This window comes from Tauraco erythrolophus, chromosome 3, assembly GCF_009769465.1.
Source record: "Tauraco erythrolophus isolate bTauEry1 chromosome 3, bTauEry1.pri, whole genome shotgun sequence".
Lineage (NCBI taxonomy): Eukaryota > Metazoa > Chordata > Aves > Musophagiformes > Musophagidae > Tauraco > Tauraco erythrolophus.
Genome location: NC_141467.1, coordinates 58,180,328 through 58,197,256, shown reverse-complemented (window position 1 = coordinate 58,197,256; position 16,929 = coordinate 58,180,328). Strand labels below are relative to the sequence as shown.

At 40.8% G+C, this 16,929-nt stretch overlaps 1 protein-coding gene and 1 non-coding gene across 2 annotated transcripts in view; both read right to left on the bottom strand.

Moving 5' to 3' along the window:
- Positions 1–9,352, bottom strand: part of UBE2V2 (ubiquitin conjugating enzyme E2 V2) — a 36,005-nt gene extending 26,653 nt beyond the window's left edge. Inside the window, exon 1 of the mRNA XM_086608638.1 lies at positions 9,300–9,352. Coding sequence (XP_086464764.1) covers positions 9,300–9,315 — 16 coding nt within the window. The 5' untranslated portion in view covers positions 9,316–9,352. The remainder of the gene's footprint in view (positions 1–9,299) is intronic.
- Positions 9,353–13,607: 4,255 nt separating this feature from the next.
- Positions 13,608–13,680, bottom strand: TRNAA-AGC (transfer RNA alanine (anticodon AGC)). The gene has a single exon. It is a non-coding gene; the product is annotated as a tRNA-Ala (tRNA).
- Positions 13,681–16,929: the final 3,249 nt, after the last annotated feature.

The following is a 16,929-nucleotide window of genomic DNA, read 5'->3' as shown; positions in this document are numbered from 1 at the left end:
CACTTTCCCCCTCCCCTTACTTTCAATTTCATTATGCATATTCATAACATTAAGACATTGTCAGTTATCTATTAGCAATAATAACTGAAAATTATAAATTCCAAACAGAGTATTTGCATGTTGACCCGTTTTTTCAGTAGTAGTTCTAGTTGCACTGTGTTACAACTTGCATTTAATACAACTTAAGCGGCTCCATCTCATGCTTTGGGTTCAGCTGACGAATACAAACGAGTCTTCAAAGGAAAACAGAACTTACTTTATACTTGCACATTTAGGGGCACACAGACTACCAACTTGGACAGGAACAGCCGTAAGCACAAGTATGGTCCACTGCCTGTTGGCTCCCACTTTTCCCACCGCAGAAACATTTGGTGACATCCAATTCTCTCATTTACCTTTCACATGCATCTTACCAGCTGCTCTCACAAAACAGAGGACGTAGTATATAGTGACAAATAGCCTCACAAGGAAGGAGAGGCGGTAATATCAGTTTGCTTTACAAGGCCCCAACTTACATTTAATTAAAAAAAAATGTAATTCAGACACCAGAAAAATCATAATAAAGCTTTCAACAGATGAACAATACCCACGTTTATTTAGTACAGGGGTGTGGAAGGGGAAGACATTAATTTCTATAGATCTAGGCATTAGTAGTTGGGATGTCATAAACACACATACCCGATTTACAAACACACGTTAAAATGGCTTAAACCACAAATCTTGACGCTGGAGTAAGAGATCTCAGCATATCAAAACTGCAAAAGCGACATCAGTTTATTCAATGTGTTTCAGTTGCTGTTGGTTCCACAGTAAGAATGATGAGACCTTGAACTTGACTTCTCCAGCAGATTGAGCATTCCAAACATGTAACTTCATAGGAAAATGTCTGCGCAATTTTAGGTTTTATTAATTATGTTTTAAGTGTGAGAAATTACTAGCAGAACAAATAGCTCCATTATCAAGGCATCTTCACCTAGGAAGCCCTCCCTTCTTTTCTCTTATCCTGCCTTAGGTAACCAGAAGGAAGTGATCTAACTGCTCCTAGTAATTCTGAGTTCTATGAATTCTGTTCCATAACTCATCAGATTAGTTACTGAAAGCAGTCTTGTGGACAGGACTCTTCCTGTGACGGTCAATGTCCCCCAGGAAAATATTATATCTGTCTAGTTTTTATTCACTTCTAATCATGCTCATGGCCACTCCTCTCTCCCTTTCTTCCCTGCTCACCACTGTCACCCCTTTCCCCTTACTTACCTTTCTCAGAAAAGAAGCAGAGGGAGATGTGACTGCCATTAACTATCTGATTCATCAGAGCTGCTCCACCTGCTGACCAGCATCCATAGTGAAGACATTTTTCACAAACCCCAGGAAATTCTTGCCATTCTGCACCATCTCTCCTTACCAAGGTTCATGCCTCACTGAAAATCTCCGTTCCCCATCTCCCGCAGTCCACCTTCCAAATGCCCTCTTCACTCTCCTGATTTTTTATGTAGCAACAATATCCTAAACATCCTAAAGTCGTACAAGGCGCAACAGTAAAGAGGCGTAAGAGCCATCATATACATACCAGTGAGCAGAAGCACACAGAGTAAAGACTGGACACATGGACACACAGAATATAGCCCAGATCGGAGAGAAACTCCCACTGGATTCAACTTTGTTAGCAAGGATGCAACAACAGTTAATGGTTTGTTTCATTCTATCTTTGCATTCTCATGCAAACACAATCATCTTGAGTACAGTTGCTGGCATGGAATTACTAATGGTGCTCATATAAACTGCACTAACAGAAAAGTTTGTTCAACTACAGATACAAATGTTGTTAGACTACGAAACAGTGAAGGCATAAGCAAGCTTTTAGAGAAAAAAAAACAAACACATCTTTGAAAACCTCCCACATAACAGGTTTTAAGTAATTAAAATACCTCATCCAAAAAACCCTCAAGAAATAGTTATCACATCCATAGAAAACTATAGGAGAAAAATCACTGAACTAGATTGTAATCCTAAAAAAAAATTAAAAAATGTTATAAATGGCTTCAAACTAATTTTACAAATTTGCATCAATATTAATGGCACAAATTTATCAGTCTATATTATATCTAAGCGTAAGTTTTTTGTTGTAAGCAAGACCATTGTTAACTCAGAGTTTAGTTACACCAGACACTGCATGTCCAGTTGTGCCTAATCATTCGAAAGACTGTACAGGAATTAAACAGTTAAGTCACTAAATAGCTCTCCAATTGACATCCAAGCTGTTTTGGGGAAGGGTGGAAATGCATAGGCTGCCTACGCTTTGAAAGTTAACTCTTTATAGGCAACCACTGAATGAAACACAGATGAGATTAAACGGCTCAACTATCTTCCCATGTGTTTTAGTATATGAAGTGATAGATTATGAAAAATGACATATTGTGATGCTTAGCAAATTGAGATTTTTATTACTACTTCAATTTTTTACAAAACAATGTAAGGCAGGAAGCCAGTAAAAAGGGTTTAGAAAAGATAATCGTCACTTCAAAAACCACCAGCCATATTAATTGTGATTTAATCGTATAAGGAATCAAGATTTTATCAGACAGAAATCTTTCCAATTCCTCTCCTCAAAAGCTAAAAAAAAAAAACCCAAAACTTGTTTAGTACCAATTAATCGCACTATTAAAAACATAAAGCTATATAAAGGCAAAAAAGGCTAAAGGAAAGGTATAATGGCAGACAGGCTCAATTTTTGAAAAGTTCATTTTAAACCTGAGATTGTGCTGGCAGAGAGAAAAGGATTTCAAATACGTACTTTTTAAGCTATCTTTTAAAGTATGATGACATAAAAAAAAAATTTCAGATAAAAGGACAGGAGGAGTGAGAGACTAGAGGAACCCAGCAGAGGCCAATATCTCTAGTCATGAAATGGCTTTCAGAGAGTCTACCTTAATAGTAAGAATACAATGTGTGACCCAGATAACAAGAGTAGCACCAAGGATTTAATTTAGCAAAGCTGTAAAGCTGTCTAAACCGGGTTACAAGTCATTGATTAGCACAACAGTTCTTCTAAGACTTGCATGAAGGTTTTTTCCAACATGACTCAGCACCCACCCACAGCCCAAAACATGAAGATACTTCATCTATGTAAAACAAATAATGTGATCCATTGTTATTGCTGTTATACAACTAAGCATACACTTCTGGATATAATCAGCAAATGTGCCAATCACCGCATATTTAGTAAAATGAACTGCCATTAAATTATTTTCCTACATTATTTTTGTGAGTCACGTTTTAACCTGCCATTTTCTATATGCCATGGTACTCAAAATTTCAAATCATTTACATGATCACATAATCCACTTCAGTGAGGAGAAAGAAAGTTTACAATTCCTTCTTTGAAAAAGTTCTAAGTTATATCAATAAAACTGGATATTTTACTAAGACTATAATGGTATGCTGAGTAAAGGACACTATTTTTACATGTATTGGGAAAAATGTTTTTTATTTACTCATGCAAATTGCAAACACACTTAACTATCCAGTTATGAATAGTCATCAATGCAATGAAAGGAGGTGATTTTTTTTCTTTGTGCATTTTAAATATGTCTAATGCAACAAATTTTTTAAAAAGGGGATACTGAGCCTATCTGGATGTTACAACATAATGTTTCTGGCAATATTAATTTTTTTAATCTAGTTGAAGCTTCACATCCTTCTGAAATAGAGGATTAATTTAGAGCTCTGAAGTTCTAAGTGTTGAAGGTTTCATTTGTTCCAAAATGCTAACTTGAAATGATTTAGTCATGCACTTAAAGCACCACACATATTTGAAAAGGCTGTAAAACAGAAGCTCATGTTATTCAGAACCAGACTGACAGCTTCACAGTCATAAGCTTTTGCACTGATGTACTGATTTTATTCAAAATATTGTTTGAATTGTATCTCATTAGTGTCTTCCAAATGACAAATACAAACACTCTTTTGGGCAGGATAGAATACAGCAAACCCCTTCTGAGTACAGCTTAAATCAAGACTATTTTGAATGCTTTCTGCATAGCACTGTCTTGTCTTTCCATAGTCTGTGCTGAGGCTCCCACAGGCTACTTGAGACGGCAAGGCAACAAAACCTAAGTGACATGAGTAGCCGACGCTGATCTAGTACTTCACACAAAGCTTTGTTTGGTCAGGATGAAGCACAAGCTACAGTCCAGGAAAAAACATGTAAGAGTAGGGAGAGGGAGGAGGAAGGGTCTGTCAACAAAATGAGGCTGAACAGTTTTAAAGCACGTACTTAACACAGCCTTTGGAAAAATCTTGCATAAGGCAAAACACAAACAAATGTGTATGTAATTCAACTCCATCAAGTACTGGTAAGACTCGAAATCTAATTCTCACACATGAAAAGTGTTCTCATCCGTGCTTAGACTTATAGTATGGACCATCTGCCTCTAACCACTGAAAGGCATATCTTCCTGAAGCTGTGCCTGTTGGATCTTCGTCCAGGCTAAAATTTTCCAGACTGTACAGCACAGTTTAGATTATGGGCTTTAATATTATGCCTGATAACATCCTTGAATTTCAAACAAACTCTTAAACAAATAGAAGATTACAAAGTAGGCCACTATTTTATCTCAGAAGTGAGGTGTTTAGCCTGTGAGCATACTCTGACACAGCTATTGTGGCAGAAAGTCTTAAATTGGGGCTTGTATTTAAAGACAGAATTGTAAAATACCAGCAACAAAGACAGGAAAACGGTATGAGTAAAGCTCCGAGAAGAAGTAAGAGTATCTTGCCTATACATGCCACAAAGTTGGAAAGAACTGATGGTCTATATATAGTTTAAAAGTCATTTGTAAGCTAGATTGTTCTCAACCCAGCTGAAGCACATCTAAATCATTTGTGGCTTGCCAAGATGTTTTTAAGCAGGCAAGAACAATCACAGCTGCAATTCCTTGTGCATAGGACAGGATGGAAAAATGCCCCACACAGAGTAGTTGCTGCCTCACAGAATACAGTATTTTACTTCTTTTGTTTTGCCTGATTACTTGCAGCTTCAAGAAGTCTGTGCTTACAGCGCTGACATTACAAATACACTGAACAAACTTCGAGGACTGTAAAATCCTAAACAGCTTTTCAACTGACTTCTTGGACAGGTTCTGGTTAAGTGAACAATGTGACAGGCGCATAACAGAGAAAAGGGGAGGGAATAATACATCCTTGAAGGTAAAATTTGTAAGATAATAAAGAGACTATTTCCTCTGCAAGGGAAAAAAGAGGGAGGAAAAGGGCATCCAACAGGTCAGATGAAAAGAGAAGTCTACCTGTGCAGAATTTAACACACAAGTTTTCTAGATACAAATCTTAAATTATCCCTATATGGAAAACAATAGTCTTTAAAACATTCTTCTACATCCCACTTATGAATAAATTCCTTTTTTATTCATCTGAATGGCTCTTAGTATCTAGGAGTCTCCACACAGAGTATGGTAATCCATCAGTCTCTGCCCCACTAAGCACAGAACAGACAGACATTGGCTTCATTTGGAATGGAGAGGAGTTGCAAATGATTTAAGGGAAAGTATCACAAAACCTTATCTCACATTATGGAATCTTTTTCAATGGAGGATTTTACCAAAAAGAAAAGCTTTAAAAACGACACAAAACCAACAACAAAAACCCCAATCCCCAGGAAAGATACAGTCAGTCCGTGCTTTGCAGCTCAGGGAGTTAGACTGAATGCACTCAAGACCACTTCCAGTCCTTCGTTTTTAGTATCAGCTTTCTCATAGCTGCAGCCATGCACACTTAGAACTGCTTTCACCACCACTAAATGTCTGCAAATATAAATAAAAAACAAAGTTAAGTAAAACAAGGCACTGACATTGGGAATTGTGCCATTTCTATTCAAAGAATCCAATTCATCCTTAAAGATTAGAATATCTGGAAATGAGAAGTATGGACTTTACAGAAGAAAATACTTGTTAAGGATCTAGCTGTGCTCCTTCAAAGATATTAAGCACACCTTCAGAAAAGGTTGCTTGGGACTACATACTAGAAGTAACTCAGGAATCTCAGATATATTTGCTGACTGTAGATCAGTTGATTTTTTTCCCCTGAGTGCACAGTTTCAGCAAACCAAGGGGAATTTTCATTAACTTAGCTCTGTTCACCCTCCCCCAAGCTGCTGAGGCCCTCGGTTGAAGAGGAAGGAGACAAAAGCTTTAGCAGCCCACAGAGCACAGTATCAGACACTGCTGCCTTAATTCACATCTTTTCACACGTAAGTTCTAACCACTTAGTGACAGGACCACTGCTTTTAGGAAACATCCACATTTTAGATAGATATTATCTACAATCTATGCACAGAAGGCAATTTTAACTAAAATCTAAATTACAGAAATGTAGAAACTCCTGAATTAACTCCTTTTAACGATGTTATTTACCTGTTTCTTTTTCTCAAGTTACACAAGAGATTTTAAATGGTATGCTTTGGTAAATTATTTCTTTTAACCTGAAACTACGTTTAATTACATCTTCTGCTCTGTATTTTCAAAGAGAATAACGGAATGAAACTCCAGCTAACCAATATGAAATTGGCCAATTATATCAACAATAGCTGTTCTCTTCTTTAAAAAAATTACTTTTTTTTTTCCCCAGAACTCCAGCTGTACCCACACAAACAACCTAAGTCCCGCTTTAAGCAGAAGGAGTTGCAATATTGGAAGATCAATCAAACTGCAGCTTACAAACATCCATCTCTAGGACATGTAGTATCTACATGTAAAATCAGTCAATAAAGGTGATTTTAGAAAGCAGGTAAGATACTTATTTGACAACAATATAATGCTGACATACGGTTTCTTTAGCACACATTAAAGAACCGCTATTTTCAAACTAAATTATCTGTTGTTAAAGGCATGCGATTTTTTACATGACTGTTCAAAGAACTAGAGAGCCCAGGAAAGGAGTTTCTGGGATAAAACTAAGACGGTTGACCTTAGTAAAAGTTTTGCTCCTGACTTCCTTAAGGCTAGAATTTCATTCCTGGACTTCAAGCACCCAAAACACTACTTTTTTTCCTGAAATAAAAAAGCATCAAGTTGAACTGTATAGCAAGAACAGATTAAATTCGCAGAGCTAGGTAGAGTTAAATCTTATGTCTGTACCAAATCATTCCCTTCCCTCCTCCACAAATGAGTATAACACAGCTTCATGGCAAGAGCAGTTCTTCTGGGTGAAGTCTTAAAAAAAAAAAAATCTAAATTTCTGTGTACTATGTAGAAAGAACAAAACAAACAGCCCTCCTCTGCGCCCCCTCCCAAATCTTTGCATATACCAGTAAAAAGCCAACAGTATTTTCTCCAAAGGAATATGTATTTCACTTTAGACTAATTTTCCCAGCAGTTCCGTTGATGATTCTGTCTGCTTGCTTCATTTTACTAAAATTATTTCATTTCTTGAACAATGCATACACACAGTACTAACAATCTACATTGTCTGGAGCAAATACATGTATAAGTAGTTTTCTACATTTCCCACTTTTTTTGAACTTCAGGCATGGCTATATTTCGGAGACAAAAAACAATCACACTGAGTAAGTATATACAGGAGATTTTAAAATATCACATGTAAGATTGTGAAGAGAATTTATAGCAGTAAAACAGAGAAAGTTTAGTCAAAAAATATTTCTTCTTATAGTTGAATGTTCCGTAGGAAGAAAATCGCTTTTTTTTACTCTACATTAGTAATTGATATTCTACACTAGCAAGACTGAATGGACTGTGATATCAAACATCAATACACATGACCTAAACCAACTTTACTTCCTGGGGAAATCCCAAACCAGAGACCAGACATAAGCTGAAGTCTTTGGGAGTTGCTGCATAACAGAACTAATACTAAAATCCTTTTAAACTTAGACACCAGGAAGTAAGTCAATAAACTTTAGTAAATAAAATGCAGTAATCCACAGCCAAGGAAATACTTCAGTTTCTCTAACGTATCCGTTCTAGCTCAGTTTATAAAAGGCAATAATGTTATCTTTTTGGACTGCTCTTTCAAAAAGTTGCAAGACCTGCTCTGTGCCTCAATTTGTTGTAACCTTAGCAAATTCTACTCTGTAAACCCCACATCCCCAAAGTCACATTACCAAGTGGAGAGAACTATCCTACTCAAAAAAACCTGCGCAAGCTCTCCTCAGAGAATCAACAGTCAGGTACCAAGATCAGTTTCAATGCACAGAAGTTTCTTCTGTTTTGTTATAGTCTCAATCCCTCAATGATCTAGTGGATCGGTAACAAAAAAAAACAGCGGCCGACATTCATCCTAGACTGACCACTGAGCTCTGCCAATCGCACTTATGAAGCCTCAGGGGTGAGAGAAGGGGAAATGAGGCCCTGAAGACTTCAGCTTTTTGTACTGGGGAAAGGTCTTTCTATATTTCAAGCCTCTCATGAAATGAAACCAAGACAGCATAATCGTGCTTCTTAAATTTCCACATTTAGTACCTGAAGCAATATTCTTGTCCCTTTCTTTGCCACTACCTTCCACAGTATTTTGCCATGCAAATGTTCAACACATGCTATACTGGTTATTGATATGGCATTCCCGAGATGACTTGCAGCTCTCTGCCCTTCCACTTGCCTATAAGAGAGAGACCCTTTGGCTCCAATGGCTGTCTAGAGAAAAACAGCAAGATGTTTCGTTCCTCTTCTCCACCGTGCTGCAGCCACCACTAAACTGAAGTACTTTTGCCCCAAAACACAACGCAGGCCTGACCGCTCTTCCTCTGCATCAAGGGGGGAAACAGACGATCCTTTATTTTGGATACGACCATACCACGACTTCTGTACTCACCAGATGGTACACCGGCACAAGCACAAATCTTTTTCCTCCAGTATTTTTACCAGGCTAGTGGCATCCCCTCCCTTCCCTACACGCACAGGAATCTATACATTCCTGCCTCTCAGCAGATGGAGCCTTCACTTCTCCAGCACCCCGCTACGTTCACTACCGACACCGGAGCCCTTTCTCCCCCGCTCGCCCCTTAGGCCGGGCTCTCGCAGCGGTACCGCCGCCGTACAAACGGGACGGATCGCGCCTGCAGCACACCCCGGCCCGGCGCCCCTGCGGCCCCCCTTTTCCCCCTGTCAGAAGGGAACTGCTCCCCGCTCCGCTTGCTCCCGTCAGCGGCAGCTCGCGCCCCCCCTCCCCCGCACGGAGACCCCTCTGGCCCTCGCGGGGGCGCCCTCCGAGCGCGCGCCCGACGCCCCGCTCTCCCGCGCCGGCCCCAGGCCCGCCGAGCCCCCCGCACAGACCTGTGGATCCAGCCATCTTGTCCGAACCCCCCCCACCGCTCCGGGCCTGCACGCGATGCGCGTCACTTCCGCTTCACGCAGCACGTCACTTCCCACAAGGGCCACCGCAGCTCCGGAGCGCGGAAGCGGGCAAGGCGCGGGGCACGGGAGCGCGCGAGCGGCGGGGGCGGGGCAAAGGCGAAGGGGCGGGGCAAAGGCGAAGGGGCGGGGCAAAGGCGAAGGGGCGGGGCAAAGGCGAAGGGGCGGGGCGCGAGCGGGGCAGGAGGCGCGGGTACCCGCAGCGCGCTCCCGCTGCGGGTCCCTTTTATCCCGGGCGCCAACGCTGAGCTCCGCCGCGGGCGTCCGCTGCCGGCAGCGCCTCGCGCCTCCTACCCGGGGAGCGCAGCCGCAGACCGGCACGGCGGCGGGGGTTTGTTGGCGGATAGGAAAAGGCAGCTTCCCTCGCGCAGAGCCGGTGAAGCGGGGCCCGTGAGGGGCAGCGGGCTCCGTAACGGCGGCGCCCGAGTGCTCCGTGTCGACGTTCGCACGGACGGGAGGGAAGCGCTCCCCAAAGCCACCCGAAGGGCGAGCGTGGCCGAAACAGGATGAGATTTGCGCCGATGGCTGTAGCGGAGCGCTCGGGGGCCGCTGCTGCGGGGCACGGAGGCCGCTCCAGGGAGCGCTGCCCGGCCCCGCCTGGCCTGAGCACAGGCCTGCTGCCGGCAGCAGCTTCTCACAAGGCACCTCGCTAACAAGTGACAGCCCCCGTATGCTGTTCTTAACACCCTGTTTTATCAATACGCTTAATTCTTTGCTTTACAGTTTACGAAGAGGGGAGCGTTAAACTCGTTTACATACAGATTTTTTTCTTGTAGAGATGAAAAAGCAAGGATGCAAAGTATTTTTCCTCCAGCTAACCTAAAACCTCTTCACGGATGAGGAGTCACTGCCGTCCTTGCACTTACAGCCTGCCTCCCTTCATTTTTACTTTGTTAGTCCATTAGAGATCAAACACCGTGGTTGCTTTCTGCATGCATAAAAAATTGATAAATCTACCGTAGCTTTTCGTTCTTCTATTGATTTCTATTTCCTTTTTATAAGGTTACTAGTTTTGACCATATTTCTGTAACATGAATAAGCAGGAGTTTCAATATTTACATGAGCAGAATTAGGAGTAAGCTTTTCAAGTATAGCGAAACTATCTCTTAAGCTGCATTTTACCGATCTGCAAAGCTTTCTGTTCTCACAAGTTGTTTGCAGAGATTCTCTTCTGTAGCCTATTTCAATATTCCTTTTACTGGAAACACTAAGGATACTAGGAAAAAAAGTCAACAATATTTAAAGATTTTTCTCCTCTAAATATTGTAACATCACTGTAGAAAATATTGTGGCCTCAAACAGAAAAAAAATGCCACGAGTTGTCCCTCTCTTCCTATTCTTTGTTATCAAGAGTAAAAGGGATAGTGGAGACCGCTACACAAACCTTACTCACTGCGGTAATCCTGAACATAGCCCAGAGGAGCAAAATACCTGTCCCCAGCCTGTGCTTCTACTTGCATTAAAGCTAGAACCTGCCCAGCTCCAAACGAAGGCGCACTACAGCCACCCAATGCCCGTGCACTTATTTTTCAGGATTCATCCTTTCTTTTTGAGTGATTCTATGCTAACGATGAAGAGTACACCTGTTATCTTCTGAGACACGATACAAATATAACTGTAGGCTACCAAACCAAAGCTGACTTCTATCCTGTGAGTCTTTGAAAGCACACAGCAAACTCCACAGTCCATCTATGTCTACACCCACCCACTAGATGTAGGACCCACTTTATGGTTACAGGCAACATTATTTCAATACTAGTCACAACCAGAGGAAATACAAATAAAAACAGAGGCCAAAAGGGAAAGAAAGCATCAGGTCACTGGCCGAGGTGATGAACCCTGTGCCCAATAACTCTTAACAGTGATTTTGTTTCACTCTTATGATACTGTGGGAAGTTTACTAGGAAAAAAAATGTTAGGGTCTTTTTTTCAACATTGAACTTGAGAGAAAACACACCTGACAACTAGATGCTGTTCCTTTTCTTCCAAACAAGCAAGTGCTTACACATGGTAATGAAGTCACCTCTCAATCTCTTCAAAAAGAAGAGAGTTCTTTGAAATACAACTTCTGGTTACAACTTAGTCAAAATAGAGTAATGGTAATAATTACAGCAAAAACCCTTTATAAACTTTATTGTCAAATATCACACAGCATCCCTTATAAGAAAACTTAGATCTGCAGTGTGCTCAGCTCAGAAAACCAACGTACTCCAATCATGTTGTGGAATAAATTTATTAAAAGCAGTGTTTCACAGCATTGAGACTTCTGAGTGCAGATTCTACAGACAGCCCACTGTCCTGTAAAACACTGTCTCCAGAGTTGCCAGATGAGGGTCCCCAAGCTCCATCCCACCCCTGGAAAGAATTTTTAAGTAATATTTGGAAAAAAGTATTGATAAAAGGCAAGCAAGGAATAATTATTCCCCTTTCTCAGACTACAACAAACACAAGCGTAGGACAACAGTATCTTCCAACAAGTTTAGTGCAAACTACTTTTCACAGAATGAATAACTAACTTGTGTAACTCATTTGAGCATGGTATTGCAGATGACATAAGTCTTTGTGAATGGCAATAACAATAAAAATCAAACAAAGCTGAATTCCCTCATACTTCTTACATAGACTATGCAATTTCTGACTCAGGAAGCACAGACAGACCCAGAGCAGTCACTCCTTTGACACGGGGCTCTGGAAACTACTTAACCATCATCAGGTAACTTCCTCCCGAAGGCAGTGCTTTTGGGGGCTAGGACCCTTGCTTCTCTCAATACAGTAAATTCTTCACAATGTAGTTTACCTAAAAAGTATGGACATAAAACGCCACATGGGATGAGAAAAAGCTCTTCTATTTGTATCATGACGTGTTTACGAGCCGCAACAGACACAAGAGCCCCACTATAGGAAGCTGGGAATAAACATGAGCAGTCAGAGAGCTTACAGTCAGAAGGTACAGTTCTACCAGTGACTGCAGACCGCACCTGTACAGAGCCCACTGAATTCTCTCCTCAGTGCACTACTTGTGTCTGATCAGCTGAGAAGAGCAACATTACTCATCCTCTTTAAAAGCATAGGAAGTGTCAGAAACACAGAAAATGCAGAAGCAATGATTATCATATAGGAAACTACTATGGAGTCTCATTCCAAGTTAACGGACATTTAAATCATTACCTGAGCCCAGAAAGGACTCCTGAAGACCACACACTTTCTCTCCAATAGCATAATTTTAACGACAAGCATCTAGTAGTCTTAAAGTCACGATACCTCTTTTCTCTGCAGTACATGCAGAATACAAGAGAAATAAGCAAATTCAGTTTCTATCCCACCCACTCAGGGGTTAACTCCTTTCTTTCCATGTCATGGGAGGATGGCCAAGCTCCCTTACTCCCTCCACAGGTGCTACTTGCACATCCATGCAACACAGTATCTCCTCTTTCCTTAACTTGAAACCCAATTCTTAATTTTTGTTTCCCGATTTCTATTTGTTATAATATGCGTACTCCCAAGATCCTGATTGCACAAATTCACTGTATGTATAGGAAATACATGTTGCTTAATTTCTCATGCTGCCTCAACCTGGAAGTACAAGCAGTTAAACACCTGAATGAGCTAGTAAGAAAATTTAGTTAGAATTAAAAAAAAAAAAAAAATCTCACGAAGACTTAAAATATGCAAGCATACATTTACAGAGAAAATTTCCGTATTTCAGAGATGTGAAAATTCACAAACAAAGGACATAATCTTCCTACCGGTCGAAAGAGTTATATAATATAGACTATTGTTTCTAATAAACAGCCTACACAACCAAAACAGAACAAAAATAATGAGTATTACTCACAGCAGAAATACAAAATTTTGTTCATTATACATTAAACCATAATATCAGATATGAATTTAACTAATGAATTAAATAATAAACCAAAGATTTAAGGGGACATTAAAAAAAATCTCTCATTTATTTTTTCTGCAATTTGTTCATGTCAGTTATTATTGTATTAAAACATCAGTAAGTTTTGCTGTTTCATGCAAGGATTATATTTTTTTCTCCCTGCATGCAAAAGAACAAACACATGATTTTGAAAAGAAAAATATTCAAAGCATTGTATTAACTTTTTTTAGATTACCATTCTTTGGGGTTTCTTTACACCATTATACAAGAAAAACAAAGCGTAACTAGGAAATATTTTTGAATGCTGCTTAGTTTAAAACAAATTAAACGCTGAAAAAGTGTACTGGAGAATGCGGGCATCGATCCCGCTACCTCTCGCATGCTAAGCGAGCGCTCTACCATTTGAGCTAATTCCCCATCTCGAAAAAAAACGCTTTGAAACTTACAGTTAAGCACTCTAGACTGAGCACTACTACACAACCACTTTCAATTAAAAATTCATTGTTTCTTGCTGAGTCATTCCTTCCACTTGCCAGCAACCGACCATAACCCACAGCTGGAATCACACGATACATCTTTCAACATGTAAACTACCAGAATAACCTTATTCATCTCTTTTGCAACACAAGTCTTTATTATTTAGCTATTTCCATACAAGAAGCTCTCCAAAAGATCAAGTTATTTACAAGAAACCAAATGTGATATTGAAAAAAAACCCTAACTTTTACTGAACAACGGTTCCAAATTCAACAAGAAAACCCATGTTCTTTCCAATTTTCAAGGCATACACATGAAAAGCTTGGTCTAGGAAATGTTTAATGAGTGAAAAATATTATATGCCTGATTGAAACAGAGTTTTCTAGTCAAAGCTTATACATATATAGGTGTGAGTGTATACAGATACGTTTTGTGGAAGGCATGTAGTTTCTCTGGAGTGACAGTCAAGTGAAATTAAAACGTATCTGTATTTTCCTTACATACTAGCTCACCAAATGTACTTCCCTATAATTAATACACTACTTTTAACTGCCTTAAAACACTGACTTTTTGAAAAATGAACACACCCAAGAGTGACAAAAGCTTGTTATGACTTGACAGAAAGCGTAAAACCTACATCATAGACAAGGAACATAACGATGTATGGTAATAAGCCTTCTTTAACTTGATTTTCACCTTTACTCGCTTACAGCAAACATTTAACTCAAAACGCAGATCTAGACGGAGCCAGTCACCTGTCACTACTAGCTCAGTTGGTGTATTTGGAAAAAGTCTCCGATTGCACAAGTCCTCCTTCCGATGTTTCTCAGAACGTTGGAAGAAACCCAGGCCCGCCCCGCCACGCCAGCGGGCACGGCGGATGGCGGATGGCGCATGCGCAGCGCGCTCGCCCCCGCGAAACGGTGCCGCCCCGCGCGGGAACACGGAGACGGACACGGCCGCCGCCGCGCCGGGCGACCGCCTCTCCGCTCGCCTCCCGCTCTACATCCCCCGCCGGGCCTCGGCCACCCTTCCTGCAGCTGCGCTCCTCCACGGACCTGCCGCCGGGCCTCCTCTCCGACCACCCTGCACTTGCATTTTGTTGCCCCAATTCCTCCAACAGCCCTTTCCCCTTCCACAAACCTTTGTCCTCGGTACTTCCGAGCCTCCCTGCCGCCCACCCGTCTCTTCCATCCTCTCCTTCCCCCAGCCTCCTCACTGCTGCCACTTCCTTCCCTGAGCCCAGCACACAAACTAGATGAAAGCAGGTGTGAGATCAGGGAGGGAGTCAGCAGAAGAGCATCAAACCTGCACTCAATGACCATGTATTTGTAACAACTTGCATATGAACACAGTTGATCAACCCTGGTTTTTAGAGCTCAACCAAACCCAGGCTGCATTTGGCTTCACAGCTTCCCCCTCGTTGTCTTAACAACAAAAGTCTTAGGTGTCTCTTTGAACCGTACGTAAAGTGATGTACCCATCAAGAGAATTGGGACTCTGGTTCTCGGTAGAGAGAGAAGAGTATACAAACTTTACCTGATTTGACAAGGGAGCATACACTCATGTTCTTCACCATAGGCTTTATGTACTGCTGCACATACAGCCAAATTATATATCCCATGACCTACCACATGGTAACATTCTGACTGTTGCTTAAACTTCTTCATTTACAAAGTAAAGGAGGTTGCTCCTGAGCTGTGTTGGCACTACACCAGGCAACAACTAAGTTATGCTGCATTTTTCACTCCAGAGGAACCTGGCTGCAGAACGTAGGTGTTACTCATCCATCAAGTCTAAGTCAGGCTAAGAGGAAATCAGAGCATGAGGGGAGGTAAGATCACCACCTGACTGGTTTCTAACTGGCCTAGCTTGTTTTCGCATTGTTTTACCAGCTTCTCGTGACGCTGAATCTGCTGGTTTATGTATGTTAGCCCTGACATCCGATGGATGCCTTGGAGCTACTGTACATACGCATTCAGTTGATCCTGGAGCTCTTTGGCAGGTGGTCACACAAAGCAGGAACACTTGAAAGTAACCCACCGACTTCACTCTGCATGGCAGTGTTCACTTGGTGCTTGACAACATTCAGCATTGATTTGCTACAGATTCCTGATGGTGCCAGTCACAAGAAAATAGGAAGGGGAAGAAAGAGTAATAGTATTCAGATAAAAACATAGTTGTCAGCTCTAAAAGCACAAACAGTGCAAGTGAGAGTAATAATCAGAAATAAGGCTCCAGTGGATTTACGGCCACCTGTAAGTTTAAGCTGTGTTAGATGCTTTTTAAAAAAAAAAATACTAAAGCTATTCCTGCCACAGTTAAAAACAAGTTGGTTTTTGTTTTGTTTTGGGTTTTTTGGGGAGTGAATAATTGTGTATAGTTCTTTAAGCTTTGTAGAACATTTTAAAGATTAAAACCAGAATGAAATTGATGTATTTGTAACACTTGCAAAGTTAGGAGAGATCTTTGCCATATAAATAATTCATTTTTCTATAGCAGCTGCCAGAACATGCACAGAAGATTCAGCAATTTTCTGTGTTGAAAACACTAAATGGAAAACATTATAGCTTTCTGTATCTCGAAAACTCCTTTCTGAAAATTAATTAAAACTGATCAACTACTGGTAACACAAAAGCTTAAGCAGACCCTTGGAAGGCATCATCAGCTGCACACAACTGTCAAGTCAGACTTAAATTAAAACAATTCAACCCAGAAGTAGTCTCTGGATAGTTATGAGGAAAGCTACAAAATCTGCAACCATATTCTCACTTGGGGAAGCTTTCTTACCCTGAGCATTTCATTTGTAGTAGAAACTGTGATACAAAATCCAACTGAAGACACGTGTTTTTCATGTGGCCTTGTTTATGCAGAATCAACCACCTTTGGACTCTCATCTGGGCCTAACAGCACCTGCTTACTTGATCATCTGTAGGAATTCAGAGTGAGGTAGCTAACCAACACTAATTATACCATGGTAAAGGTCAATCATTTTTAGCAGTGATGACAAAGAGCATATTTAGGCCAAGCATTCCTGAGTTAACTTCCTGGCTGGGTGTTGTTATTTTAAAAAACAAAAAAATCACCTTGTTTTTGTCTTTCTCTTCAGAAAAGACAAAGCTTTCCTCACAGAAGGTTCTTTAGAGATGGCTACGATCAATTCAAATACTGCTACAACCTTAATTAACA